General features: G+C 38.0%; 1 protein-coding gene across 5 annotated transcripts in view; it reads right to left on the bottom strand.

Annotated features, from left to right (window-relative positions):
• Positions 1-685: 685 nt before the first annotated feature.
• PALLD (palladin, cytoskeletal associated protein) overlaps positions 686-27,381 on the bottom strand; it is a 182,458-nt gene continuing 155,762 nt past the window's right edge. For 3 of the 5 annotated variants that reach the window (XM_058837833.1, XM_058837836.1, XM_058837837.1), the window contains 11 exons: positions 25,412-25,547; positions 22,953-23,054; positions 22,335-22,385; positions 20,741-20,962; positions 15,723-15,872; positions 11,776-11,870; positions 6,676-6,808; positions 5,487-5,694; positions 4,629-4,794; positions 3,751-3,884; positions 686-2,783 (listed from right to left, as the gene is read on the bottom strand). In XM_058837833.1, coding sequence (XP_058693816.1) covers positions 2,611-2,783; positions 3,751-3,884; positions 4,629-4,794; positions 5,487-5,694; positions 6,676-6,808; positions 11,776-11,870; positions 15,723-15,872; positions 20,741-20,962; positions 22,335-22,385; positions 22,953-23,054; positions 25,412-25,547 — 1,570 coding nt within the window. In that variant the 3' untranslated portion in view covers positions 686-2,610. Of the gene's footprint in view, positions 2,784-3,586; positions 3,638-3,750; positions 3,885-4,628; positions 4,795-5,486; positions 5,695-6,675; positions 6,809-11,775; positions 11,871-15,722; positions 15,873-20,740; positions 20,963-22,334; positions 22,386-22,952; positions 23,055-25,411; positions 25,548-27,381 lie in introns of all 5 variants that reach the window. The other 2 variants (XM_058837835.1, XM_058837834.1) reach the window with 2 other exon arrangements.

Raw genomic sequence — 27,381 nt, 5'->3', positions numbered from 1 at the left:
AAAAGTGATGATGACCTCATCTTCAACAAGCTCAAAAAGCAGTCTGCTTTTTAGTCCCCAAGCCAAAGCCAAATGTACTGCGAACAGACACAACTGCAGTGACTTCAGCTGCAGTACTGCCATTAATGTCAGTGCTCACTTAATTGCTGACATAAGCCTGTTTGTAGTGACCAATGCTTGAAGTATAAACCCAAAAGAAAAAATGGATAATCTTACATCTTTCCTGGTATCTTCACATTGATAAGAAGAAACTAGTTAATAGTCAGGATTTTGTAAGTAAATGGGTTTTTAAAAATTTTTTTATATTGTCTTATTATCAGGTTCTTAAATTAATTTAACAATGCTCAGACCGTGCCTTTTACTTAGAATCAGTTGTGAAGTGATGATGTATTGCAATTATTTGAAATACAAAACAAGACCTGCATATTTTCTAACCTATTTAAAAAAAAAGTATCTTCCAGTTCTTCTATTTGGCAAAAGTTTCTCAGAATTTATGAGTAATGTTCCTCTGTTCTGTTCAAACAAGAATTCCAGGTCACAGGCAGATCATTCTGATAAATTCTAGTAGTTTTTAGATACTGCTTATAGGCTTCATTTAATCTGTACTAATAATATTTAAAATTTCCAAATCTTACACTTCAATGCTTGTACCAAAACAGTTATTAATCTTTACCAGAAGGAAAACTTTCTATTTGTGTAATATTTATTGATGTTAAACCCACATTATATCAGCACAACAGTCCAACGTAATGATAATACATTTTTATAAATACAAATAAAAGGTGGCAAAATAATGCTAGTGAAGCTAAATAAAAAAGTAAATTAGCATGTCACAGTTGAGGAAAATTTGGCAGAAGATATGACATACTTCTATAATAAAATCAGATTATTCCCACCTGACAGACTATGATGTTAATCTAGATTAACCATCCCCATCACTAGTCATATCCTGCACCAGAATAGTACTACCTTGTGTGCTAAAGTTTTATTAGTCACTAAAAAACAAAACAAACTTTGTGTACTTACAAAGCAATACACGTATAGCAGTAATGCAATATATGGTGTACACAATTACAAAATTTTTTAAAAAAAGAAACAACAAACAAACCCCTAAGTACAGGACTTCTGAATAAATGAACTGAGATAAAAGATTTCAACACTTTTATTATAAATAATGAAAGATACCATATATGTGCTTCATATAAGGAATACAGTGCTTTCCTTTCCTAGCAAAGTATTGTAGCTCGTACCATCAAACACTCATTTTCCTTGTCAGGCCTAGTAATTCTTCCATTCATTCTCCTTCCCTCCCCTTCAACTGAAATTCATTTGGTTCTAATTTAAAACTACCTAGTCAGGTGTGACTTAAGTGGGGCTCCACTTGCAAGTGGATTTGCCTTGCATTCTGTAAGCAGCCTTCAAGCTTTTCACCTCTGGTGCACAGACTTCACCCCTTTTTTAAAAAGAGTTGACATTTGCCTGTGGTCAGGAGAAGGAAAAAATAAAATCTACCAGAGACATGTTAAGAAGAAAAAACAAAAAGCAAGTTGGATTTTTTTGCCTGTTTTCATTTTCTACTTCCTCGGATTTGCAAACCTATCACCTGTGGTGTATACTTGTCGCTTAAATCCATGTTGCAGTTTCAACCCATTTTTCACTTACTATACATTTCTAAAATCCTCATCATATTATACAAGCTTTAAACAGTCAAACATCCCATAAAACACTCCCTATTTTTCAGCTCCCCTTAGAATTTCAGAATCTTTAATGGGAGTATTACAAGGTTACACACTGCTGTCCAGAAATCCAGAGAGTTTCAACCTCTTGCCCAGTCCCCCTCCCACCCCTTGCAGTAGCTCACTGCAGTGGTTTATACTATCAGCATTTCTTCCCATCTAGTTACCAATGTGTAATCTGGAGTAGATTGTTACTATGTGTCAACTCTTCTTTGTTCTGCAGAAGTAAGATTACTTCTGCTTAGACTCCACTGCTATATGTTTGTAAATAAGCCTCCTCCAAGATGGCAAAAAGGAAAAACACAAATGAATTGCAAGTTAGGGTGTTGATGTCCATATAAACAGCACTGACAGAAAGTTGTTTTTTTTTTTTCATTGTTGAATAGAAAGCAGTTTGCAGAGATACAGCATTTGCTTACATTTCTTTTCCTTGTCCCTTCCTGTTTATTCTTAAAATATTGCACTTGTTCATTGTAGCTGTCAGAATGTGTAGCCATTTTAGAACTGTTGATAACCCTTGAAGAAAACATCTTGCACCATTAAGATGGTGTAGCATCCACCTACTGGTTACAACGGTATGTAGTGAAGAATCTCTGATGCATTTTGGCCTCTATGAAAAGGAATATGAAGCAACATAGGTAAAGGAACTGGTGAGTGTGATTTGTTGTGCAATGTGTACATTTCTATTAATAATCTATCTATTCTTCTAATTTGGTATAATGAATAAGGAATATATGGTTACTGTGTTTGTTGTTTATCTTTTGTACATGAAGGTGTCTGCCCTTGCATAAAGTGACATAGGAGTATCATTGGTCAAGGCAATGGCTTTCAGTGTTTCTGCTTTGAGAGAAAATGGTGGAAGCAGCAGCTGAATCTACAGATCATCGCTCTCTACCAGGCCAGGCTGCATTGCCAGGTGGACTGGATTTGCTTCCGGCTGGAAAGCTGCTTTGATGTCTAGTCCTTGGTCACAGAGAGCAGCGTATCGGCTGGCTGAGGGCCGCACCTTCTTTGGCTTGGTCTGCTGAGGGGGTTGTTGCCACTGAGCTACAGATTAAAAAGGAAAGAAAAAGTGTTAACTTTCCTGAGCTGTGCATCTAAGTGTGCCAGATGCTCAGTCAACCCTCTGTGAAGGAGATAGTCATTTCTGAGAAGCAGAAAACCATTCTATCAAAGGTAAATTTGTTTAATTTCTTGGCATCATTTTTTGTTTTTTTCTCAGCATCTAGTTTCATCTTCAAATGTGGTAAGTAAATACAAGAGTCTGTGTTACTTTTTGGCGTTGTTTTCTAGGTTTCTTTGTGCCACTGAGAAGGGTGACAGCAAAGGAGGCTGTTTCTGTGCACACCTATTACAGTAACAGGCCTGTTCTAGGGTTAGTTGTTGCATATATGTTGCCATTGCCACCCCTTGTATGCTGAAGAATGATGAGCCAAATCTCTTATTCACAGTTCCCACTTCCAGCACCACCCGAGAAACCATCCTTTATCAGTCTCTCCCCTTCCCCCTCCCCCTTAATTCTTGCTATGAGAAGACTGGTAAGAGACACTTCTTCAAGGCAGCATTCACTATGGGTGGGGCTGCTTTGGAACAAACTGAGTAATTAAGCAGAAAGCCATAAAAACATCTACTACTCTTTTGGTAGCTGTCACAGGTGTATTACAGACTAATGTACAAAAGAATACTAAAGGTTAAGGAAGTGCCAGCAAAACAATCATAATAATGATCCACAAAAATCATATGATCATGCTGTTATCTGTTGTTAATTAGTTATATTTAATGTACTAAGCAAAAACAGAAAGCATGCAAGCTTGTTTTGCTTTAGGTGTCTGAAAGATAGTGAAATATACTTTGACAGAGCATTTGTTGTCTTGAAGTAGATGTTTACTATTGAGGAGAAACTATAAACAAAAGAAAGAGAGACCAATGTAAACCATTCTGTGAACAGCCCAAAACTTACAGAGCTGTTGCTTTTAGGGGGATTAATATGATCATGAAAATTGAAGCTACTTACTATAAACATCCAACCTGGCAGTGCAAGACACAATCCCAGCCTCATTCTTAGCTGAAACAGTGTACCAGCCAGCATCCTCCTTTGTAGCTCCCTGAATAAGCAGGCAAATGTAGCCGTAGTTATCCTGGTGCATGCTAATCAAAAGAAAAGTAGAAAATTACTACTTAAATCACAAACCAGTTTAGGCTATTTTAAAACTGCATTATAAACCAACCCAATCTTAGTTACAGGTTGATTCTAGTTTAATTAAAATTTTAATTCAAATGGAACTTCCTCTGAAATGAGCAAGTAGAAAATAAAGCCTTGAGTATGCTTGAAAATTTGGCAGTTTAATATCCTGTATTGAAAACTGAAAAAAGACCCCACATGAAGTAACTTTTCTTTCACAATTATGATTAAGCCATCTGGACTAGCAGGATCACCAGATCTTACCGAGACTTTTTGTGGAAAGGATAAAGAAACTCAAAGAATATCTTAAAATATAAAATACTGAATCTTAGTTGTTTAACCATACAGCAGAATTATGAATCAGAGTTTCTGCTGAAAAGCACAGAGTGTTCCTTTGGAGTCTTGATTTTCACTAGCAAGTTTCTGTAGTCTTGATTCAGGGAGAGTAAAACTAGTTTTCCTCTTGCTTAGAGTGCAAAGGTAATTGTGTAAGTCTAATGATGGAAAACAAGTAACATTTTATTTCTGGTTCAGTCACCAGGCTGGCTGCAAGTTTGAGTAAATGTCATAAATTATTACAATCACTAGTTAATATTTATGACATACCCTTTACACAAAGTGTTCATGTGACCTTTTAGGTTTTTATTTGTTTAACAAGATAAATCATCATTGAAGTTACACATGGGGAGATTATTCTAAGCCAGTCTAACCTCACTCGGTCAGTGTTGTATGTGAGTGACTCATTCTCTTTCTTCCAAAATATCTGAGGAGATGGCTCCCCTGAGATTCGGCACTCCAGTCGCACTGGGAATCCCTCAGTCACACCTGTGTTTTGTAGCTTCTCTATAAACACAGGTGCTTTTTGTACTTCCTTAGCTGTGAAAATAAAGATTACAATTATGTTGACATTTGTCTATGAAAACATAGCCTTTTTTTCAGCAGTGTGCTTAAAACAATTATGAAAGACCTAAGTGGCAGGAAATATGTTGTCTTCATTAATCACAAAGTTCAGTCCTGGTTTCTCTGAAGAAAACAGTCCTATCATTATTTTAATAGGGGGAAAAGTGAATGCTAAAGAGCTGATTCTTTCCTAAAATAATTGAAAAGTAGAGCATGACAACTAGATAAACTGGCTCCACTATGCTTGGTAAAAAGGGCTCTCCCACATTACACAAAAGCATGGACTTTTAACTGAAGAAGGACCTTCTCTACCAGAAGTGCCATTAGTCTGACGTGCTGCGAAATGCACAAGGCATTCCCACTGGCTGCCCGGGGGTAGGCGTGGGTCTGCACAGATTGTCATTACAGAAAAAACGTCCAGGGAAATACTCTGGTTTGTGGCTTCAAGGCCAGCAGCCCCCTTTTCATAACTCAGTGCACAGACATTACATGCCAGTCAACTTATGCCAGAACATAACGTGAATATTTCACCTATAGTACTTCTGTTACCGCCAGGTTTCCTTTTCTTACCCTCCACCCCCCCATGTGTCATTTGGCGTCATTCACATTTCATTTTTTCATGCTATCCTGGCAGTGCTCAGTCTGACAGTTTAACATGAAGATGTTACCTGCAACAGTGAGCTCCAGGCTGAATGAATTTTCACCAGCTCGATTGCTGGCAATGCACGTGTAGATTCCAGCATCTCTGGATGTGACTGGTTCTATGATCAAGGAGTGCACCCCATTCTCACGCACCAACATTTTGTGAGAGCTGTCAGGGCGAATTGGTCTGCCGTTAAGTTGCCAGCTTAAGTCTGGAGTTGGTAATCCACTAACCTTGAGTGTAAAGAGAACAGTAGGAATTTTTTTTAGTCACATGAAACACTGGAGGAGTCCTGACTTGTTATTTCAGGGAAGTTTGGTTTGGTTTGCTACTGCAAGTGTACCAAAAGATTTAAAGATCCAATTCTGTCCTGATTTACACATTGAGTCAGTTGTAGTCATTTACTTACTTTCCGGCCAACTCCCTGAATTCCATGATGTCTTCTGGGCGCGACTGAAAAAAGATCAATGTGTAGATAGGCTAGAAGCTAAATAATAATACATTGCAAAACAAAAGGCAGGGTGACACCTTTTGTCTTTTTTATTGTTTGCTCTTCAGGTGCAATGAGAAGATAGTCCTTTCTAGATTAACTTCTTTTTGGAAAACTTACAGACAAAAAGATGTTAGCTGACTAACTACTGACCTCTGAAATTGCATTCCACTGAGGTGTGCCCTACTGATAGCACCATCTACACAGCTTGGTCTGTGTGGACAAGTCTACACTCTTAAAAGCTGTGCCACTTGCTGTGGGGAGCTTGCTCCAGAGAAAACAGCTTCTCCCAAATAGGTCAGCATAAAATAAACACAAGTCACACAAGCCTGAATTATTTCTGCTCAGCAGAGTCATAAATCAGGTTTATACTGTTTGAAACTTTTAACGGGGTTCAAAACTCAAGTAGTAAAAGGACTTAAAATGTAGAAACACGTGGTCTTTTTATTGTCTTTTTTGTATGCTGCTTCCCTCCACACCCCAGCGTAGCTGAATTCTATAAATCAGTTTACTGTGAACTCTAAGGTTTGCCTGAAGCACTTTCATTGGAGGGGAGGCAAACTTTTACTGTCCACATACTCACTCATAAGCAATGAGATTAATTACTCTACTAACAGGCACCGAAACTGCCAATAGGCAAAATTGCTTTGAAAAGAAACCAATGTGGTTTTTGAGTCAGCTGATGTTATCAAAAGGCTGCTGCTACCCTTTGCATGACACTTGCCTTGCAGTCCATCCTGCATAGTTTTCCTTCTTGAACAGTCAGGTCTCCAGGAGCCTGCAGAAAATGAGGCCGGAAGAATCGTTCCTGAATTGGTTCATTTTCATCACCACTGTCCCTTGATCGAGATCGTGGTCTTAAAATAACATGAAATAAAGGCAAATTATTTTTTTTTCTCTGCTAAATCCGAAGAACCATAATCACTTATAAGACTGGTTTAAATTTTAAACCACTTCTTTGACTAATATTGTAATCACCCCATATTTACACACATGCACTGGTAGCATTTGGCCCAGACGGAGTTAATTTTGACACTGCAGTTATTTAATTACTTTCATTTAATTCACATGTTGTGACAAACTATGACCTATAAAACAACATTGCTATAGAATAATAGCTTGTAATATTAATGAATTTTATGAATGACAGTATTTTTGTTTAATCTTTAAATCACTGAAATACAGATAAAACAAGTTGACAAGCCTTAGCATGTAGCTTCAGTTCCCCATGTCTAGTGTCCTGTGTATTTAATCCCCTCACTGCTGCTGATTACACCAGAAAGTACATGGAATGTTCATTAATCATGGTTCCCTTTCAGCAAATAACAGCAGCTAAAAGCTAGCTCATCTCAACTGACAAGAGACCTTCCACATCAGACTTACCTTCTCTTTTTCTGCACTAGTGAAGACTATACAGAAAATTCTGTGTATTGAATGGCTGTGTATATATTTATTCCTCATTTGACAGGTTTTTTGTATAACATACTCCTGAATATTTTCAATGCCACCAAATTGTGGAATTGAAACAATGAGATTAATATTTTTTTAATAATTTTAATAAAGGTATCATAAACAGTTTGATAAATAATAAAAAGGAAAGAAAAATAACTCCTGTTTCCATACACAGTATCAAGCACCTTAAGATTCCACGATATCATTTAATCCATTTTCAGCATTTGCTATTCTTGCCTGTTAATTTAATCCATCAAACCTTTTTGTAAGTGGTTCCTCATTTAACTACATTTTTGTTTCCATTGAAATTAGATTATTCCATTTGTGTGATTTAGTAATCAAAAAATCTTGAAACAAAACTGTATATCCACTTTTGTCCTTGCCTGATCAGCTCCAGTGGGTTCCATTCTGGAGCCAGCTGCTGCCTACAGTAACATCCCGTATAAAAGAGAGGAGCTACTCAAATATCCTCCAAAGACCACTTTTATCAATGACACAGTACAGTGAATTTCTCTTCTTTGAATCCCACATGATGTAAATTTTTACCAGTGTTTCTGTTTTGGCCGCTGTTTGTAGAGTCCATGCTGCAGTTTAGGTGCCCATATGCATTTTCTACTCCCTGAGGTACTTTCTCCAGGTTAAAATAATTCACAACAAAAAAGAGCTTAAACCCTCAATGTTTACATTTTGAAAACAAGATGCTGTACTGCTGCATGGAGGATAAACACTCCAGCTGCACGCTCTGCTCCACTGAAGCTGCAGTTTAATTAGAGTTGCTTGAATTTGATTTATTTTGCCCTGTTCTGTTGTTGCCCTCTTCTCTGCTATTGCTGTGCTTGAATTCGCAGGCATCACCTGTGCTATATATTCTCTCTTATTAATAGTTCGATGTTGACTTTTTAATGATCATAACAGTTTCCCGACAGCTGTAACTAAAGGCAAATGGAAGAGCTGGGGGGCTTGTGTAGATATCCATTCCATACTGCTTAATAATGTGGGTCTGGATACTGAACTGGGGAACACAGACTGACATCCCTGCACACACTAAGAGCTCATGTAACTATTCAGGTGCCTAAATCCATGTCTGAAGCACCTCACAGTTTTTGACACTTGAACATGTCTAAAGCTACTTCAGTAGGTCCAGCATTGCAGCTCATAAGCTACTCTGATCAGTTTCAGAGGCATGGATGCCTCGTGCAGGTAGATGGGATGGCAGATGGAGAGCAATAGGGAACAAGTGTACTGATGTTTGGTAATGAGTTCTGCAAGACTGACTAGAAATGATGGTATCTAGTCAAGTGGGTGCTGCACAGCAAGCAACCTGAGCAAAATCTGCCTCCACATTATTGATAAGCATCCTGTTGATAAGCTGCCAACAAAGTACAAGTAACTGGTGCTTCATAAAGTTTTGCAAAGCTGCCAAACAGGTGATTGGCACCACAGGAGTGTGAAAGCCACCGTCTCATTGCTGCAGCTGCAGGAAAAGGCAGCACTAGTTCAAACTGGTAGGTGTGTGTGTGTGGGGGGAATTTATGCTAAAAAAAATGGAAAACAAAGAAGCTAAGAATTTGTGACCACAGATGTTGCATTTCTTTTTACCTCTTTGTAAATTCACCCTAAAATCACAGACTCTCTTTTAAGGCTTTGCCTTGAAAGGTGAAACTAGGGTCATTTCAAGTCTAAAATATTTTGTGGTTTTAAAATATAATGAAATTAGTAGAGCCAAGTAGCTTCAGATGTCTAGCAGTGACAAAAAGACTGGAATAACTCTTGGATTCATTGTGGGCTCTTCAGAGTTGCAGTGCAGACATCACACTGCAGAGATTAGTTTCAGCAGAACTGACATCATGTACTAAATGTGTCGAGGGGAGACTCCACGGGTTGGTATGGTACAATGCACAGGGAATTTCAGTGAGCAAGAAGATGAAGAAAACTTTATGACTGACCATATGGTAACAATCACTAATTTGGAATATAGGAGATTAAGTTCAAATTAATCCCCTAATTGAGAGCAAGGTGATAGGAATGTTTAGTTTTTAAATCTTCTTTAAATCTCATGCATTTTAAGATTTTTTTCTCATGCATTTTAAATTTGAGACTGTGGCTGCCATGCTTGGGTGACACAATGTTTATTGAACACCTTGTCATCTAAGGGATTGAGTCCAAGCTTTGTACACATCAGAAAATTCAAGTGGCCACCCATATCAAGTGATGTTAAGAAAGTGGTGTTTGTAAGCTAAGCAAATTTCAGAAAAGTATATTAAGAATGAAATAAAACCCCAGAGTTCTGCCAGAACACATTCTGTAAGAGATGAAATGTATTTCAGAAAAAAAAGCCTGTCAATAGTGTAACAGGTCATAAAGTTCATTAAGCTAATAATTACACTCGTAATAAAAGAAGCAAACTGTTTTGTTACTCTCAAGCAGAAAAGCTTATAGAAAGAATACTGTAGTACCATAGGAATATTACTTATCAAAAGTCAATGGCAATAGACATGACAAATACCACAGTATATGGGGGAACAGTAATTTGGGATATTACATTAGAAAAGCCAATGGCAAGAGTCTCTTAGGAAGGTTTTATGTGCTTCCATTTTATCAGTCTTGTGTGAACTCTCTGGTGGGAGTAGTGAGAACTGTCACTAAACTAGATTCTGTGCTGAATGCTTACAGAAACTGCTCTTCCAGAGCAAAGATAATGGCGTATGGCCTTCACATGATAATTTTACAGGAAATAAGAATCCCCAATAATTGCCCTAATTTTAATTAAACTGCTGTACAGAAATCCCTTATTTATAATTCACTACTCACTGAACACCCAACCCGAAGCAACAGCAGCTGCTTGAGTGCCTGTCTCCATTAGAAAATAAAATACCAGCCAGAAGCAGCCTTGGACTTTGAATGCATTTGTAAAGATTGGAAAGAGCCTCCTCCATTACTTCCTGAGGGTTCTGTCCATCACAGAGAGAGAGAGACACACACATTTTGTCCTTCAGGAAGCTGCAGGAGTGCCAGCTGCTTGATGCTTTCACCCCTACCTGTCTTCCCATTATCTTTGCTTTTAAAGGTCTTTCCCCTTTGTAACCCTATGTGCACTGACTCATTCAGCTGAAGCTTGATTCTTCATGGAAGCTTTTTCCCTTTTTTCCTTTTCCCATGGGCTTTCCATTTTTACCCATTATCTGAAGGTGCTAAGTGCATTAGTGACTGGACAGGCTACACCAGGTGGTCCCAAACTTTTCTGTGCTGTTCACACAGTGCAGCCTGGCAGGATATTCCCCTCCAGAGGCACTCTGAGCTTTAGGCTTAACACAAAGGGTGTCACACTGCAGAGGGAGCTGGTGGCCATCTCAGAGAAATGCTGGGAAATGCTTTCAGGGTTGCAGTTTGTTCCATGTAGGAATAAGACTGACAAGATCTTTTAACCAACCAGCCTCACTTCCTAATACTTTATAGCTACCAGAAGGGGGAAGAGAGCCTGTTTTACATGCAGCAGTTTTACATCACACACTAGTACCAGTACTATTATAGAAATCCTTTCGTGGTTGTACACTGACTGTGTAATTACTTGTACTCTGTATATTAATTGGGTAATACTGAGATTATATGGCTGTTGGACCCATTAAGCAAAGTACATGCCTCATTACAGCAGAGTCCAGAAACCAGAGCCCTCACAGTCCCTTGAAAACAGTTCTGGTAACCAAACTAATTTTTTTTTTGTATCATCTAAAGCTGTCTTAGTTGTGCTAAACAGCCTCATAAATGCTTTGGGCAAAGAAAAAAAAAAAAATATTTGAAGGGAAAATTCCCTTATATGGCCCAAAAACCTAACCCATAGCTTCATATGGGAATAATGGTAAACTCACCAAAGATAAGTTTAATACTTGATATCTTACTCATAATTCCTTCTAACTGAACTGAAACTGAACTGAAATATAAAATACTGAAATACTAAAATATTTCTAATATAAATCTGATAAACCTCTTTGGCATGCAGTTATTAAATGAACACTTCCTAGAAGCTGCAGAAGTTGGAGGTTCCTAATCACATGAAATATTTTTAAAAATCCTAAGTGACAAGAGCCTTCCCAACAACTGATAGTGTAATTTGAGATACAGAGTAACTAGTGAACACCACAGAAAAAGGATGAGGAGACAGGGAAATTTAAAGATATTTAAAAGTCGTGTCATTTCAGAGGTTGCTTATACTTCTGAGTGTGCAAGTTCTGCAGCAATTTTCAGACAGCAGAGGTCACATTTCTTCCTGAATGCCATGCCTTTAACTTATCTGCTTACCTCACATTCTTTACCTTACCCCAGTTATTCGGCAAAATCCATATTATTAAAAGAAAAAAAAAAAAGCATCAAATACCTTCTTATGTGAGGCTGACCTGAAGGTGACCAAGGACTGCGGCCTCTTTGATTTACAGCTTGAACCATCAGCCTGCCTGTGCAACTTACTCTGCCCTGTTAGGATGATAGAAAGAAGGAACATTAAAAGACTTAAAATATGTAATAATAAATGTTCAACCTGATCTGTTTTTTTTTTTTTGCCTACCCATTTTATTAGCTTCCAATCTAACACAGAACAGACTAGAATGACTGTGACTATAATACTTGGTTGTTTTTTTTTTTAAAAGACTGTTAATACCACTGGCAATCAAGTTCTCATTGACTGTTATTGATGTGGGCAGGAGGTTTCTGTGTGTGGCAAGTGAGCAGAATGACAAGTTCAAGGTCCTGAAGATGGCCCATGGTGACTTGGCAGTAAACAGCAGAGCTGCTGCCTCCAAAGTGGATTGCTCTACTTGATCTGGTGGGCCCACAACTCAAAAAACCCCTCATTAATGTGAAAACCAAAATAATTTGACAGGTACTTAACAGGTCCTCTCTGCAGAGTGAACCTGGTTTGAGGAATTGCACTGAAGGCACAGCTGTGCTAATGGACATTGGTGATAATTCAGGTTATTTTCAATGAATGTTAAATAAAACACGCTCTGGTGTATTTGGTCCCTTTTTTTTCTTTTACTTCGTGTTTTAGAAGACAGGTTCTAAAGCACAAGCACTAGTCCTAACAGATTTGGGATGGAACTGCCCTGTAAGGGGTAGTCTGGTTCTCTGCCCCTTGGGCTAGTAGCAGTAAGGCAACATCCACATCAGCTTTGCAGTGTATTTCAGCTCTAAGCTGTGAGCTCCACACTCAAGTCTGTCAGCACAAAAGTGACAAATATTTTTGTCACAGTATTTTTGGGGTTGCAAATAGCAGTTTTTAAAGAACTGTTCAGAGCCCATCAAAAAACAATTTCAATGGGCTCACAAGAAGCCTTCAAATAGCAACAACTTTTGTGTTCACTTAGAAATGAAGTCTGTGTTCCACTTCTATTCCCATGACCCATTTAGCCCGCAAGAAAAATCCCTGCATTAAAATAAGCCATTGTGCAAGACCCGCAGCAATTCCTTATGTAAAAGCTTTATTTTTCCCCCTTATGTTACAAGACCATTAAAGACATCTGGAACAAATGGATTTCTGTTTTGGGTACCAGTACATATTAATATTTTTCTGGCAGGTGATGAATACACATAGTTTGGGATCATTTCTGCATATCTCAATACATGATGGTGTCACAAATGGAAACACAAAGGGCAATAAGGGAAATTCACAAAGAGAATTTGGATAGTGAAGATTAGGAATGATAGCAGGAAACCAAAGATTTCAGAAAAGTCACAGGATGAAGAGGAAGGAAGACATGAGTGGGAAGTAATTAATGAGACGATGTCCTAGAAACGAAGGGAACTCCAGCCCGAGGACTGTGGGTGTGTAATGCAAAGAAGCAGAGAGATTGGAATAAAAAGAAAGGTGAAAATAAGAACTTGATGAGAGCCCATAGAGCTCAGTTAAGGGATATGACCTCTAACTAAAGGCCTGAACCAGGCAAGGTTTTGTGTTTGTCTAGGCCCAGGGTCCATTTGCTCTGGATTAACTTCTATAGCAAACTTTACAACAAACCCCAGTGGTGTGTCAAAACTTTAATTCTGACTCTTAAGTAAAGCTTGCTGCACTTTACACCATGGGCAATGAGGCCTGCAGTGTTAACTACCATGGATGATCTCCAGGGTCTGTCAACAAGGCATTTTACAACATAAATCCTATTATGTTAGCCCAGGTCATGAGATGGCATGAACTGTCAGAGCTTTAATGAACTGAATCCTTTGCTTTAATGGAACCAATTTCTATCAGCTGAGAACACATCTTTTGCTTTAGAGTTTGGTGATTCCAATAGCAATGATCAAACACAGCAACAGCCTAGCAAATATCTACCAGTCCATCAGAGTTCTGATGTGAGCTCCCTTATATTGACGTACTTTGCTTTCTTAAGGAATGGTTGCCAAATTTGCCTAAGTTTGTGATAGCTTTGAGACGTGGACAACTTTCCATTAGAACTGAGAAGACATTGCCAAGATTATTTCCATTCAGGATGACTTAAAAGAATTGGAATCCAGATCTTTGAGTGTGAAAGGCTAGTACATTAACTCACAGCCCCTTCTTTGCCTCCATTGTACTGTTAAATGCATAGTAAAAGCAAGCAAATAGTGGAAGAGATAAGTATGTTTGCTTGGGAATTACACTGTAAAAAAGAGAATAGAATGGGCTTGGTGAAACACAGATGTTTTGTTTAGGGGAGCCAAAGGAAGATGCTTCTGGTTCTCCTCCAAAGAGGGGAAAAAAGCAAAAGCACAGAATTTTATCATTTAACAAAGCTGCTTTTTCAAGCTCCAAGCTGGGAACTGCACAAACCCAGCTCATTTTAGTACATCCAAAAACTCACTAACAAAGTAGTGCCATCAATGACCAGAACTGGTAACCTGGGTCACTCTTATGCCATTGAATAAGCATTATCCAGAACAACAAATGCTCCAAAGGAGGCTGTAAGTATTCCGGGACAGAGTACAGTGCCCAAACACAAAGGCAGTTTGTTCACCAAGTTCTCCAAGACTTTGGATCACACGGTAGCACTACACAGTGAAATTCTGTGCATGCATTGAGACAACACTTAGAGGAAGATAAACAGGAACCGTTTCTTACCTTGAGCATGCATATATTTTTAAACCTATTGTGAAATTTCACAGTTTAAATGGTACCAAGTATTGTAACAATGTCATCTATGTGTAAAAGCTCCCAGCTTGAACAATTCCATAGCCTTATGAGATTTCATTAGTATTTCTTTTAGTTATATATGTAGAAGTAATAGTTAAACCACCCATATTTAAGCACTTCAGTTCATAGAATCTACCCAAAAGCTGCTCTGTGTGTTGCCCATGTGTACAACCCCTTATATTCACAAGCCCTCTGCAGTATGAGCAGGACTGACAAGCTGAAGAGTGAGACAAAAATGGCAGTGTCATGCTGAGTAACCTAGCAACGTGAATAACAGAGCACAACACTCCTGCTTAGATTAAACTCTGTCTCAGTGATACAGTTTGTTATTCTACAGTGCGATTCTCCTTGCAGGCCTAGTATTGGCAAGATATTTGGCACTACACAAGAAAATAATTCATTACATCCCAAAAGTTATGTTACTGCTTTGGTTTCTCACAGGCAACTCTTTCCCCTCAATTTGCTGGGGTATAGGAAAAGTGGATTGAAAAAGCTGCTTCCATAGGATGAATGACCTGTAAGTTTGGCTATGTCTAATGAACTAGTGGGTTTCTGCTGTGTACCCTCAGCTCTTGTATTAAATCTGCAAAGAAAAAATGGCATTGCTAAACCAGTAACACTGTGTTTCAGAAAAGCACTGTTTAAGATCAACACAGGACTGCTACATAATAGCGATAGGTTTTTTTGCCTTACAGACTTGCAATCTGCCTAGTGTCAGCAGGTTGAGGTGTGATACACTCCCACTCATTTCACAAAAAATTGGCCTCAGTCAGTGAGTAGGGTCAACAAAAGAAAGTTAAATTGCTGGACTGGTACTTCTGCTGGTAAATTGGATCTTTTTCTCCCTTTATATATATGTGCTATCCATGCTCAGCTAGAATACTGAAATGTTATCAGCTGAAACAACTAGTGGAAGAGTAATTAAAAAATTACACCCCTCCCCCTGAAACCTCAAACCATAGGAAAAAAACTACTGTTGAGTTGCTAATCTCTCAGAGATAAAGAAGTCCCACCCTACTGATGCAAGATGAAAACAGAAATCTAACTTGCATACTTTATGGTGACTTCATCATTTAATTAAATCATGCATATGTGAGATGAGATAGATTTCTGAAGATTTATGTCCAGAAGGATGTTTGCTCTGGAGCCAAACCTTCATTTACCTGTGGGTTAGCAGCCATAATAGTGTAATTCCCATCATCATCCAGGGTGGAGGCTGCAGTATGCAGTGAGCAAGTTCCATCAGGTTCTCTTTGAATTCGGTAGTGATCACTTCGTTTAGAAATTTGCTTCCCATCTTTAAACCAATAAATCTGCACGGAGAAAACAAAGCACAGCTGGTAAGAGGTGGGTGCTCATTGTCATAATTTCTCATTTAATAGCAGTATCAAATTTAACTGCTGAAGAACTCTCTGGTAAGTAGTAAAAGAAAACTGCTTTGATCAACTCCTCTTTCTATGAGCCACTTTCATGAACAGTTACAAGATTATCAGTGGACCAAAGAGAAACAACAGCCTGAACATTTTCCCACAAAATGTTCAGGTGCATAAGGGCTGAACATTTCAAGAACTGAAACTGAATGTCATTACAAAGAAAAGATTACTAATTTCAGAGATTAATAATTTTACGTTTATTTTGCTTAAAGCTGGTGAAGTTATAGAAAAAACTTGAGAATGCTTTTGGTCTTTTTTCAGAAAATAAAAACACAGATGAAAAACCCAAGATAATGATAGGCTTAATTAATTCAATGATGAATAAAATAGAAGCAATGATCTCACTGTTGAAACACCCGTTTTGTCTCATATCCATTACGCTGACTGGACTGGACCAAAATGCCAGAGGGGATAGAGCTGCTCCCACTGGCAGTGAGCAGCTCAGTGTGTGGAGGGGCCAGCTCAGTGTAATGACATGATTGAAACTAACAATGTCACCCTGGTGTGACAGGCCAGCTACGCAAGTGGACGGCTTTGCAAAGTAATAGGAAATACTTCAAAGCAAAGCAGCACATCGACATCCGTTAATAACTGCATGCCAACACCAGCACAGTTCCAAGCTGCACAGAACAGTTACATTGGCTATCAAACAGAGGGCTTTTCCAGTACTTTTGATACATAATTCTATTCTCTGGCTGACCCAAGATATACTTTCAGTGAGCCAAAAAAATGATGTATGCAGGATAATATCTTACAGTAATCCATGAATTACACACAAAAAAAATGTATTTTTAGTGCCTCAAACTCGAAGGGAAAAAAAATTGACCTGGCTTTCAGGATTTAAAAAAAATATTATAATAATAAAGTAAAATCCCAAACTGATAACTGCTGGAATCAAAAGTAAATGTTGTGTATGCATGAACACACACAGAGGAATATCTGAAAAATGTTATCCTAGGAAAACTGTACTCAGCTGCCCAAACCCTTATTTAAGTAGAACATTATTTACTGGTCGTTTCTGAAATGTGTACTACACATAACATCGTGCTCAGCATTTGAGACACTTGTGCCTACACCACTGTTACTAGTGCAGATACCTACACCATTTTTATGAGGCCAACTCATTCAAAGTACAGCTGTATTTGTCCTGGTCCTGCTGGGACTATTTAGCATGAGGAAAACACACACATTTTGCTCAGACTCATTCTTGAAGTGGAAATTTAGGGCTTAAGAGTGAGGAAAGGGTACTGGCTCTCTAGTAAAAAATGAAGTGACAGAGCAATGTGCAATTCCATTCCTGATAGACTTTAATCTGCTGGGTTCTTCATATGTGCCAACATTTCAAAGCTTGAAATTCACTCACTTGGGGGAAAGTTAAGGATATACTTTTGAATTTCACAAAAAACAATGGAGATTTTTTTTTTTGTGAAAATGAGTGGAAATTTTCCTTAAAAATTTATTACTGTGTATGATTTTTAAATTAAAAGCATTGTGCGTAAGTTGAAATGATTTCATTTCCTCAATAGCTGGTTATGCTTGTTTCCCATTTCGTCTGTCAGCAGCCTTGCAGAGACTCTGTGGCCTGAACAAAAGATTTAGTCATGTCTTCTTGTCTGCTGACAGAGCACTTACTGGAGATATAAGAGATATTTGATCACTTATATACACATGCTAATGGGTGCTAAAGCAACATTGCTGCAAAAAATGAGTTTTAACTTGCATGCTTTACATGTGTCATGATGTTGCTTGGAAATCTACTGCATTAAGTAGTAACTATTTAATAACAGTACACTTATCAGAAGTATCAGGAGACATGCATGGAAATACACACAAATATTCACTGAACCAGCTATCCAAACATGTATGTGTTGTCCAAAACTTATTTCAACTAACTTTAAAAGCATTTGCATCCCATATGAGTAGTAAATTCTTAATACTACCTTTATCTGACATGGAGTTAATAAGTAAAACACTACCACTGCAGGAGACAATGGCCCTTGCAGTGAAGTATTTTCTTTCTAGGATACATTTTAATAAATGTACCATTAAACTACGTAGGTACTGAACACTGCTGGTGTTCTGGATTGCTTTTATTTGCACCAAATTTTCAGAAACCAGTGTGTAATGACTAGGAATACAATGGCACACACAGTACAAAGGGAGGGTTTGATCTTGGACAGCAGAGGTATTTTTAATCACCCAAGAATTATATTCAGCCATGTGAAGAGTGCTCGGTATGAGATTTATATAACATTTGTTTCTTGATTAACCTCTTGTATGGCATTGTCTTAATTCTGAGGAGAAATAATCCCTTAAAAAGAAGTATTCCATAGTCCCTCCTGTAGCACCACAGGTTTCTCATTTTGATGAGAAAATAGTTTTAGATTACACCAAAGGTTAGAAGAAAGAGTAGGCTCAGATTTAAAAAGTCATATATATGGAGACAGAATTTGCACATCAGTATTCAATTTACATGGCATGTTCAGAGGAAAAAATAATCAAGCCAATAACTCCGCTTAGAAAAATCCCTTGTAATGAATGCCAGATTTTAGAAACACTACAGTCTTTCCCAAAACCATTCCTTGGCAGACCTGACAGAATACTTAGAAGGGAGGAGCTTCAAGTTAGTAAATTTTTTCCAGCTTTTCATTTGCCAAAGTAAAAAATTTATTCACAAGCAACACTTCCAGCTTCAACAAATGACAGCAGAAGGGCAGCCCTCAGCCACTGAGCTTTTCAAAACTGCTGTCTTGGAATGCTCTGGCAGATGAGGGGCCTGGGACATTTGCGAAGCCTGGCTAACAAGTAGCCATACAACAGGACTGATATTGGTTCCATCCCAAGCAACTTAACAAATTACACAAAGCATCTGCGAGTGAATGGAACAAAGGGCCAGAGTTCCAGGTGCAAGAGCAAATCACTTCTTCATGTGCACGCTTTGACACTGCAGGAAAACAGAACATCGCTGTGAATCACAGGGCATTCACATCAGATGCTCCTCTGTAAGGGAGTGCTTTAGGGGAAGTACTAGGAATGCAGTTTCTCTGCTGTGCAATCCTTATCAGCCCAGTGAGAGAAAGGAGACATCCCCTTTCATCTGTCTTAAATCAGATAGAGAAACTACACCTTAATTGGAAACTGTGGAAATTAGGGAATGGTGAAGTTGACTAAGGCTGACTCATAATAGGTCATCTAGCAACTTAGTCATAAGCCTCAGGCAGAAAGAGTATCTCTGCACACACTGCACTTCTGTCAGCAACAGACCCATTTGCATTCCACCCTTGTTCAGCACAACAGACTCTTGCCTACGGTCATCTCAGAATGCTAGACACGAAAAGTTTGGTTTCAGTCAGATTGGGCTTATCTTCTCAGTGTGTGTGTCTTCAGTTTGAAGCAGGAGTGCTTTTTTGATATAAGTATACTGATCAACCCCACTTACTTTGCAGTGGTTCACATAATGTACTCTTGGAGCACAGAACTGGATTCCTTTCAGATGAAACTAAGCCAAAAAATGTGCTCCAAGAACTCATCAAATGTGCATTTGCTTCAGTCTGTGGGACGAGATTAGAGCTAGCGTGGAGTAAAACCTTCTGATGTGTGCAGGGATAGATGTCTCATTCTAGAGATTTTCTTCTTCTGGTCTGCACTCTTTGCTGATGTAGATGTAGCCTTAGTTCTCTGTTTCTCTTCCTCTGCTACCTCATAAAGTCCTTTTTTTTAAATTAACAGCTGGTACAGTATCATGCACATATCATTGGGCATGTAAAGTTACTTCCATTTATATCTATTTGAAATCGTAAGTACCTGTAAAGCTTACACTAGATGAGAGATTTGGATGTGAGTGCTTCCATGAAGGTCTTATGTAACAGACAGGGCATCTTTTGATCTTGTCTGAGAAGAGCCCCTGTCCACGAGAGGTCACTGTGAGAGCTGTGAGGACCTCACAGGGAAGACACTGGCTTTGCCAGGGACTTGAAGAAGCTGCTGCCATTTGCCAGAGGCAGAATCAGTCAGTTGATTGCCAAGTAATTTTTGAAATGGTTGTATGCAACCTCCGCAAGGAGGGCATTCTTCCAAACTACTGACTTCATGCAACTGGTACTTTTACATTTGCTACAAGGAAATACTTCCCAAGCCCAACCCTCCCTCAGAAGTTCATCACTAAAACCTCACCATCATGTCTTGTCTTGCTGCTGGGATATATGGAAGCTTATGGTATTCTATTATGCCTTCTCCTACATTCCAGTAAAACCTAGTCTTGCTAGTGTGTGTAGATGCTGAGGAATGAGAGATACCATGCTGGCTTCTGAATTAGAACTCACAGATTTTTGCATTAGCATGTTGCCATGCCTGAACTAATTACCCATGCTAGCAACATGAGGTGGCTTTTGGGACTCCTGTGCCAGCTCACGTGGGGCTTTCTAGCATTGCACTGTGTTCTGTGCTGCAAATGTAGCCTAAAGGTAACTCTGAAAATGACAGAAGCATTACTTCCAGGTAAAATAGTTGAGAAGTCTCAGGAGAACTGAGAGCAGAAGCCTCATGGTAGCATTTTTTTTACTAAATTTTGACTAAATAACTCCAGTTATGCCACAAGAGATTTGCAGTTTATGCCAGGTAGGAGTATTTCTTGTCAAGTGTGAATAACTCCTGTTCCTGTAAGATACAGTCCACAGAGTCCAGAGCCTGATGGTAAGAACACAGAACTCTTCCAAGACATTCTAAAAATATTTACCATCTTTCCTTACCTTTGGCTTTGGATTTCCTGCCACTTTGCATGTGAATGTGACTGGCATTCCCTCAAAGATTTTGTAGTGCTTCAGCTTTATCTCAAAATATGGTGACATACTGTTATCAATAGGTTCATCTCCATGTTGCACTTCATCATCTGATTCTTCCACAGGAGATCTCTCCAGCCTGTATTCAATTTCACTGATCAACCTTTGCTCAAAGCTGGAGACTTTATATTCCTGTCAAATGAGAGGCAGATATTAGTGTCCAGCTTCAACGCATTGCTTATGAAGATATGTTCTGAATGTTTGGATTTTTTTTATTTTACTGATCTTTAACAATCCATTAAGATTTTACATATAAAAGGAAAATGTATCTTGTTGAAGAAAAACACTATAATCCATGTCTCCAATAACTTCCCTATGAAACAATCAAGACATCTGGTATGAGGCAAAAACTGTATTTCATGTTGTCTTAAGGTCTAATTTATAAGGGGAAAGAAAGTCATTGGTTGCTTTCTTTCCATTTTTTTAAAAAATCCTATAAGAATAAAAGTATTCTGAGGCAGTTCATAAAAACAAAAGGAACATGCTAATATTTCCTTGAGGGTACAGACAGATTTAGGGTGGGTTTTGTTTCCAGATGGCTAGAAGACCATATGGTTCACATCTGCTATTTGCATAGAACTGTACCAGAGGCTGAACCCAGAATGAAAAAATTATTTTGTTTACAGTTGCCTGTAAAAATGAGGAAAAAAATAAGAGAAAATGGCAACAGTGGCAGTCCATGATAGTTGTTTCCCTTTACTCCTGTTGCTACGGTCCTTGTGCAGGATAAAATTTATCATAACAGTATTGAAGATATTAGCAGGAAGAGCAGAAAGGGTCATCAAGTGTAAAACACTATGACTGGTTTGAATTTGTTATGATTTACTGATATACACTGTTATTTGCTTTCTTGAACTGTCTACTTTGCAGTACAGAATTCCTGCTTGGAATCTTACTGATAACAGTGATAATGTCAGACCGTAAAACAGCTCAGAAGCAGGAAAAAAAATTTTTTTTTCCTGAAGAGTCAATGCTCTTCTCAGTCCACAGAAATTCAGACACTCTTTCAAATTACCTTTGGCCATTGTCTCTGACCCTTGTTGAGAACATGCATCTCATGCAAAACATCCTTTCACATCCCCATCCTCTGTCACTGCCTCTGGTCTGAGCATAACGTGACATCTTTCTACATCAGTTACAGAACTAATCACAATCCTCAATAATCACAAAAAATAGAAAAGCAGAAAAATACCTTTAAACTGCAGGTAGTTTTAAAATGTCTTTGTTTCCTGAAGTGTACCATAAAAGTAAACCGTGAAGTACATGACACAGTTAGTATCATATCAGTGTATGTTATTGTTACAGCACAAAAATAGTGGAGCACACTATGATTGCTGTTATACTGTCTGCACTCACACAGGCTTCTAGAACAACTTGAGCAGCCAAATTTCCACAGTTATTAATACTAGATGACCTCTTGTTATTAACCAAGAACAGCAGAATGAAAACGAGAAAGAAAAAAAGATAGACAAAAAACAAGACAGAAAAAGGTGAAAATGTTAACCTTTTGAATATCCACAGGACTCACTACAGAAGTGCCAACAGAGCGAGCTTCCTGCAAGGGTAGAAAAGAAGATCAAGAGGCAGAAATAAGACCAAGAGATATCCATGACAGTTCCTGAGAGTTCTTTTCAAGAGAATGTACTTTGTGCAGCACCATAGGCAAATGAATGCTGCACATTTCTGAATAGCAACTCTGGCATCCGAACAATGAAGAGCGTGTACCTGGCCTTTCAAGCAGACTTTCTGCTGTGGTTTTGGTCTGCACCCAAAAAGTGCCTATCACACAAATAAAAAGATGACAGTTTCAAGATAGTAGATGTATTTTTTGCCTTGAGAGACTTAAAGGTCAGGACAGAATAGGATAAATGGAAGAGTTTAAAGCAGAAAGCAAACATTCAAGAAGTCTCAACCTTATGGAAAAACTGAGCAATAGACATGTGATCCTCCAGTTTAATGCACTAATAGGTAACACATGATATCTGTAATCAATACCCATCTTATCTTGTGTATATTTATTGCCTTATGTAGGACTTTATTTTAATGACTCTTTAATCAGAGTCAGTAAAAAAGAAAAACTGAAAGGCATTTTTTCCTATGAAATCGTAGAGTTATGTGGCACCTGTATAGCAGGATCTTCTTCTGGTTCCTGTATATTGAAGACAGTTGCGGCGCTGTCAGCTCCCAGCAATCGACGAGCCATTTTCTCCTCATATGTCAATCTCTGAACAAAAAATAAAAAGGAGGTGAGAGAGGAGGCAAAAGAAAGAAAAGATATTATTTCTCCAGCTACAAAGCAGTACACAGTCAGCAATGCTTAAAGTAAGGTCGATAAAAGAGAGCAGCAATATGTTTCTAAAAGAAATTTTCTGCCACAGTTTGTAATGCATTTTTTTAGTATTACAAGTGTCTGTTTTGGCTTAAGCAACCCTTGCACTGATTCTGCCATTTGTTTCCATCCTCGTGCCAGGGACTTGGGTAGGAATAAGCAATAGGAGCTGCTTAAATCAGCATGGCCATCAGAAGAGGGCATATCAAATCATCCCAAATCTTACTCCAAGTCATTATGCTCAGCTTTTACATTAGAATCACAAGGCAGAAAACACTGACAAAAATGATAAGAAGATTCTACTCTACTTGAATGTTTTGTCCAAAATACAGAAAAATGTATTCTTCGAGATTTTTAAATTTCTATTTCTTCTTACTCTTTCAGAAATTGAGGAGACAGCTTATAAAATACAATTTACACTAAGAAGAGAAAACAAATTAAAAGAAAACCTTAATGTATAAATCAATTATTTCATTATTCATTTTCTTCCTGCATTTATGAATGCATTTCAGACACTTTCTTACAAATCAACATTGCAAAAAAATGCAAGTTTGTGGAAGACTGACTCATTTCATGATGAAACACCTCATTTAAAGAGAAAAATAAAAAATGAATGAAGAATGGAAAATGTAAACATTACCTCATGCTTGCATTTTTCACAAAAGCTAATTTAATTTATTTTTTTTAATGTCATGTTGCAGCTAAACCAGCAGGCTGCAACTCAGGACAACTAGATAGCAGTGTTGTCTTAGTTACAAGTGTCTAAGAAAATCGTGAACTTTTCTTCACTTTTATTTGTTCTGCAGTCACTTCAAGTGCCCACGGCCACAATTACACATACAGAACTTACCCAAGACATGGATCTGCAAGACCAAAGCCTCAAGGCAAGCACCGTAAGAGAGTTTATTTAGTTCAGGCTCCCACATCATCTGATCACAGTTGGTCTCTCTTTTTTTCACCTTGGGCCATGTGGGCATTCTCAGGACATTCCATTCATTTGCCCAGGACATTCATCTCCCTCACTTCCAAAATAGTCGTTGACAGTAATTCTCAGCCCACCTCCTTGGAGAATACAGGAACTAATACACTGTGACAGTGATTTTGCTTAACTGCTACAGAAAACTGCCAAACACTGTACAGTCAATGGAGAAGGGTAACAGAAGCAGCAGTCACTCTGAATGTCTCCCTACTTCACTCCACTGACCTTATTAAGAACCAAAATCAAACATCTGTAGATAGACAGCTGACTCAATGGGCTTTCTTGAACTACACCACCACAGTTCATAGCTCAGACCTAGTAGCAAACTTAATAAACCTCTGAACACTGTCCTGAGAAACATAAAATTCCACTTCCTTTCAAAGTGACACAAAGGCATCCCAAGGTATTCAGATGTTTCTTAAAAACATTTTATTGACAAAATAGGGGTAACAGTTTACATTTTTAAAATTTCTTTCCTCTTAAAAGGAATTTCTGCTTCAAAGATAGTGTCCTAATAACAGTAAAAAAAATCTTAGAAAAGTTGCTTCTCTTCAAATCTGAGCATGAAGAATTTGGTATTTTGTCTTTTATGTGTATCTTAAGTGCATAAAAATGAAAAGAGATCTTTGTTGCTGTGCATTTCCATTGCTTCATTTGCTCATTTTACCTCATTTCTTGACTCCTTGAGCAGGTCATTAACTCTTGAGTCTGTAAGTTAGTATTACAGGTTATTTCTATTCTACTGGTCAAAATATCAGTCAAAAGAAGCCCTCCAACTGCAAAATCTAATGATGCCTGAATCCTAATCGGTTGTTTTTATGATGAACTGCCTTGTCCTTCTCTGATGTCCAGTTACCACCTATTGCTTCCCCCATCGTCCAGTGGCTGGGCATGAGGTAGAATGAGCCTGGACTGAAAAAGAGCTATGCACGTTCATCCACTCAGTAATGAATAGTCGAAAGCAAATGGCCTTTGAGGCTCAAAAAGTCCTGGAGGTACAGACTGTGCAGGCTTCTTATGCAAATTCACCATTTTTGCGACCTCCATTGCTTTGTTAAGTTCAAATAAAGTTGTCAAACAGGAGAAGGAATGATAGAACAAAATGTATGCTATCATTCCTTTTAGAAATGCAATTTTGAAAATTCAGTTAAAAATTATAAATACATAAAAAGCAATCTACAGCACTTATTTTATATGCAGCATGCCTCAGAAACTACTAATAATGCCCACTCCCGCCCACTCCCATTCCCCAGGGCATTTTATGTTTTCTTACCGGTTGCCCATTGTTCAAAAGGTCTTCTTTGAAGCGAAGTTTTCTCTCCAGATCCTGAATTACAGCATCTTTTGACCCTTGAATCTCTTCATCTGATGCTATCCTAGCAGTTCTGCCTGTTTTCTTGGGAAATCCCCTGCAAAACAGTACCAAAAAAATCATAAGCTTTCCTGAAGTCATTCGTATTTAGAAATTTATCTGTAATCACTGCTATTAATGAAGAAAACAACACTGTGTCTTTGAAATTAGAGGCCTGACATCTTTCTATAGTGTACCTACTAACTCTACTGATTAAATGGTTAGTTTAAGGACAAAAATGAAACTAACCTTTATTTGTGCTTTAGTTAAAATAGCCCTCAGGATTGCTTGGCAATGGCTGTAAACACTGTATACTCACAGATGAAACTGATGAGCAGTGGCAATAAAGCAAAACAAGAGGAAACATGAAAGAGAAAGCATGACTAGATAAGTGGGGATGTAAGATAAACTAGGTTCCTATGAAATACCAGATGAATAAAGATCAGGAAGATGTAAGACAAGGCAGTTAATTATTAATTTCTTACGTTATTTATTAACTAATTCCTTGTAGCAACTTTGTAATACACACTGCATAACTTCATGTTTATTCTTCATATCTCTGTGAACACATACCCATAAGGCAACATGTAAATATAACATATAAATGTTGTTGCTCAAAGAAGAGCCATTCACAGAGTCTGGGTTACACTGGCAAAAAGAAAAATTTTCCTTGTGAAGCAGTTCTCAGCAGCAAGATTTCCTCATGGAATAGCAACCATTTAGCAGTTCACATTCACAGGGCTAATTTTTTCCTCTTACCAGTCTATAGGTTAGGATTAAACTTTCAGCAATTTTCACTCCCATTTTCTTAAATAGCACAGGAAATTTTGTTCTTCCAGACTGCACTAATATTTAACACTTTTCAGTAATGTTATGATGGCTTTATTGCTGGAAATGCCCAGCATGGGTGGTTTCTACTGGACATCAGCTGTTCTTAACACAGTTGTGAAGAAATCAGCATTGCTATCATATTTGAAACTTGTAGCACACCCTGTTTCTTCAGTGAAGTCACACATCATCATTTAAAACACTGATAACTGGTTCAATATTAGTTTACAGAGGTTTTATACCTTTGTTGAGTCAATAGGGCTCCAAAAAATACATGGGAATGACATGAAAAACTGAACTGAATCAGATAAATAGAGAAACTCAGATGACAGAGAGAAAAAAAAATCAGACTAGCATAAAATTGGTAAATTTATTTCCAATGCACAACTTAGTAATTTAATTACCAGTGCCAAAATTCTAAACTACAATCATTTAGAGATAACAAATTTTCTTGGATATTATTCAATTCTATGTTTCTATGGTTAGAGAAATTTCATTCTTCAGCAAATGCTTTCAGTTGTAATTTCTAGCATTAGAAAAAATACACATAGGCTATCAAAAGCCCAAAAGGAATTAACTGAATAGATGAAGAAGACAATAGTTGGAAACTTTCCTAACTAAAACATTTTATATTCCATTGCTCCAAGTAAATGCAAAATGTGAAAACAGTGAAGTTCTTGTAAAAAGTACTGTATTTTCACATTAAATCACAGCATAAGAGCAGACATTTTCCCAATTTTACAAAGAGACAGAGAAGCGCACCCCTTGCCCTAGAAATACTGATTTCTTAGCTGGTGATAACCAAGTAGCATAATTCCCTCAGCTTTCAGCTGGGGGTCTTCTCAGTCACAAATAAGAAAACAAGTCTCCCCCACTCTGTTTTGCAGAAGAGACAGGAAAACTGTCCCATCTACAGGGAGACAAGAGAATGTTAAGAGAAAGGGATAAAGTCTCTTCAAGAAAGAGATGCATCAGTAACTCCAGAAATTTGGTACAGTAAATGTAAAGGAAGACATGGAAGTAAGATGGACAGGAGAAGGTGGGAAGAGGGCATCAGAAGAGAA

Source organism: Poecile atricapillus, chromosome 4 (genome assembly GCF_030490865.1).
Source record: "Poecile atricapillus isolate bPoeAtr1 chromosome 4, bPoeAtr1.hap1, whole genome shotgun sequence".
NCBI classification, from domain to species: Eukaryota; Metazoa; Chordata; class Aves; order Passeriformes; family Paridae; genus Poecile; species Poecile atricapillus.
The sequence above is the reverse complement of the archived record's forward strand: the minus strand, read 5'-3'. Positions and strand labels throughout refer to the sequence as shown.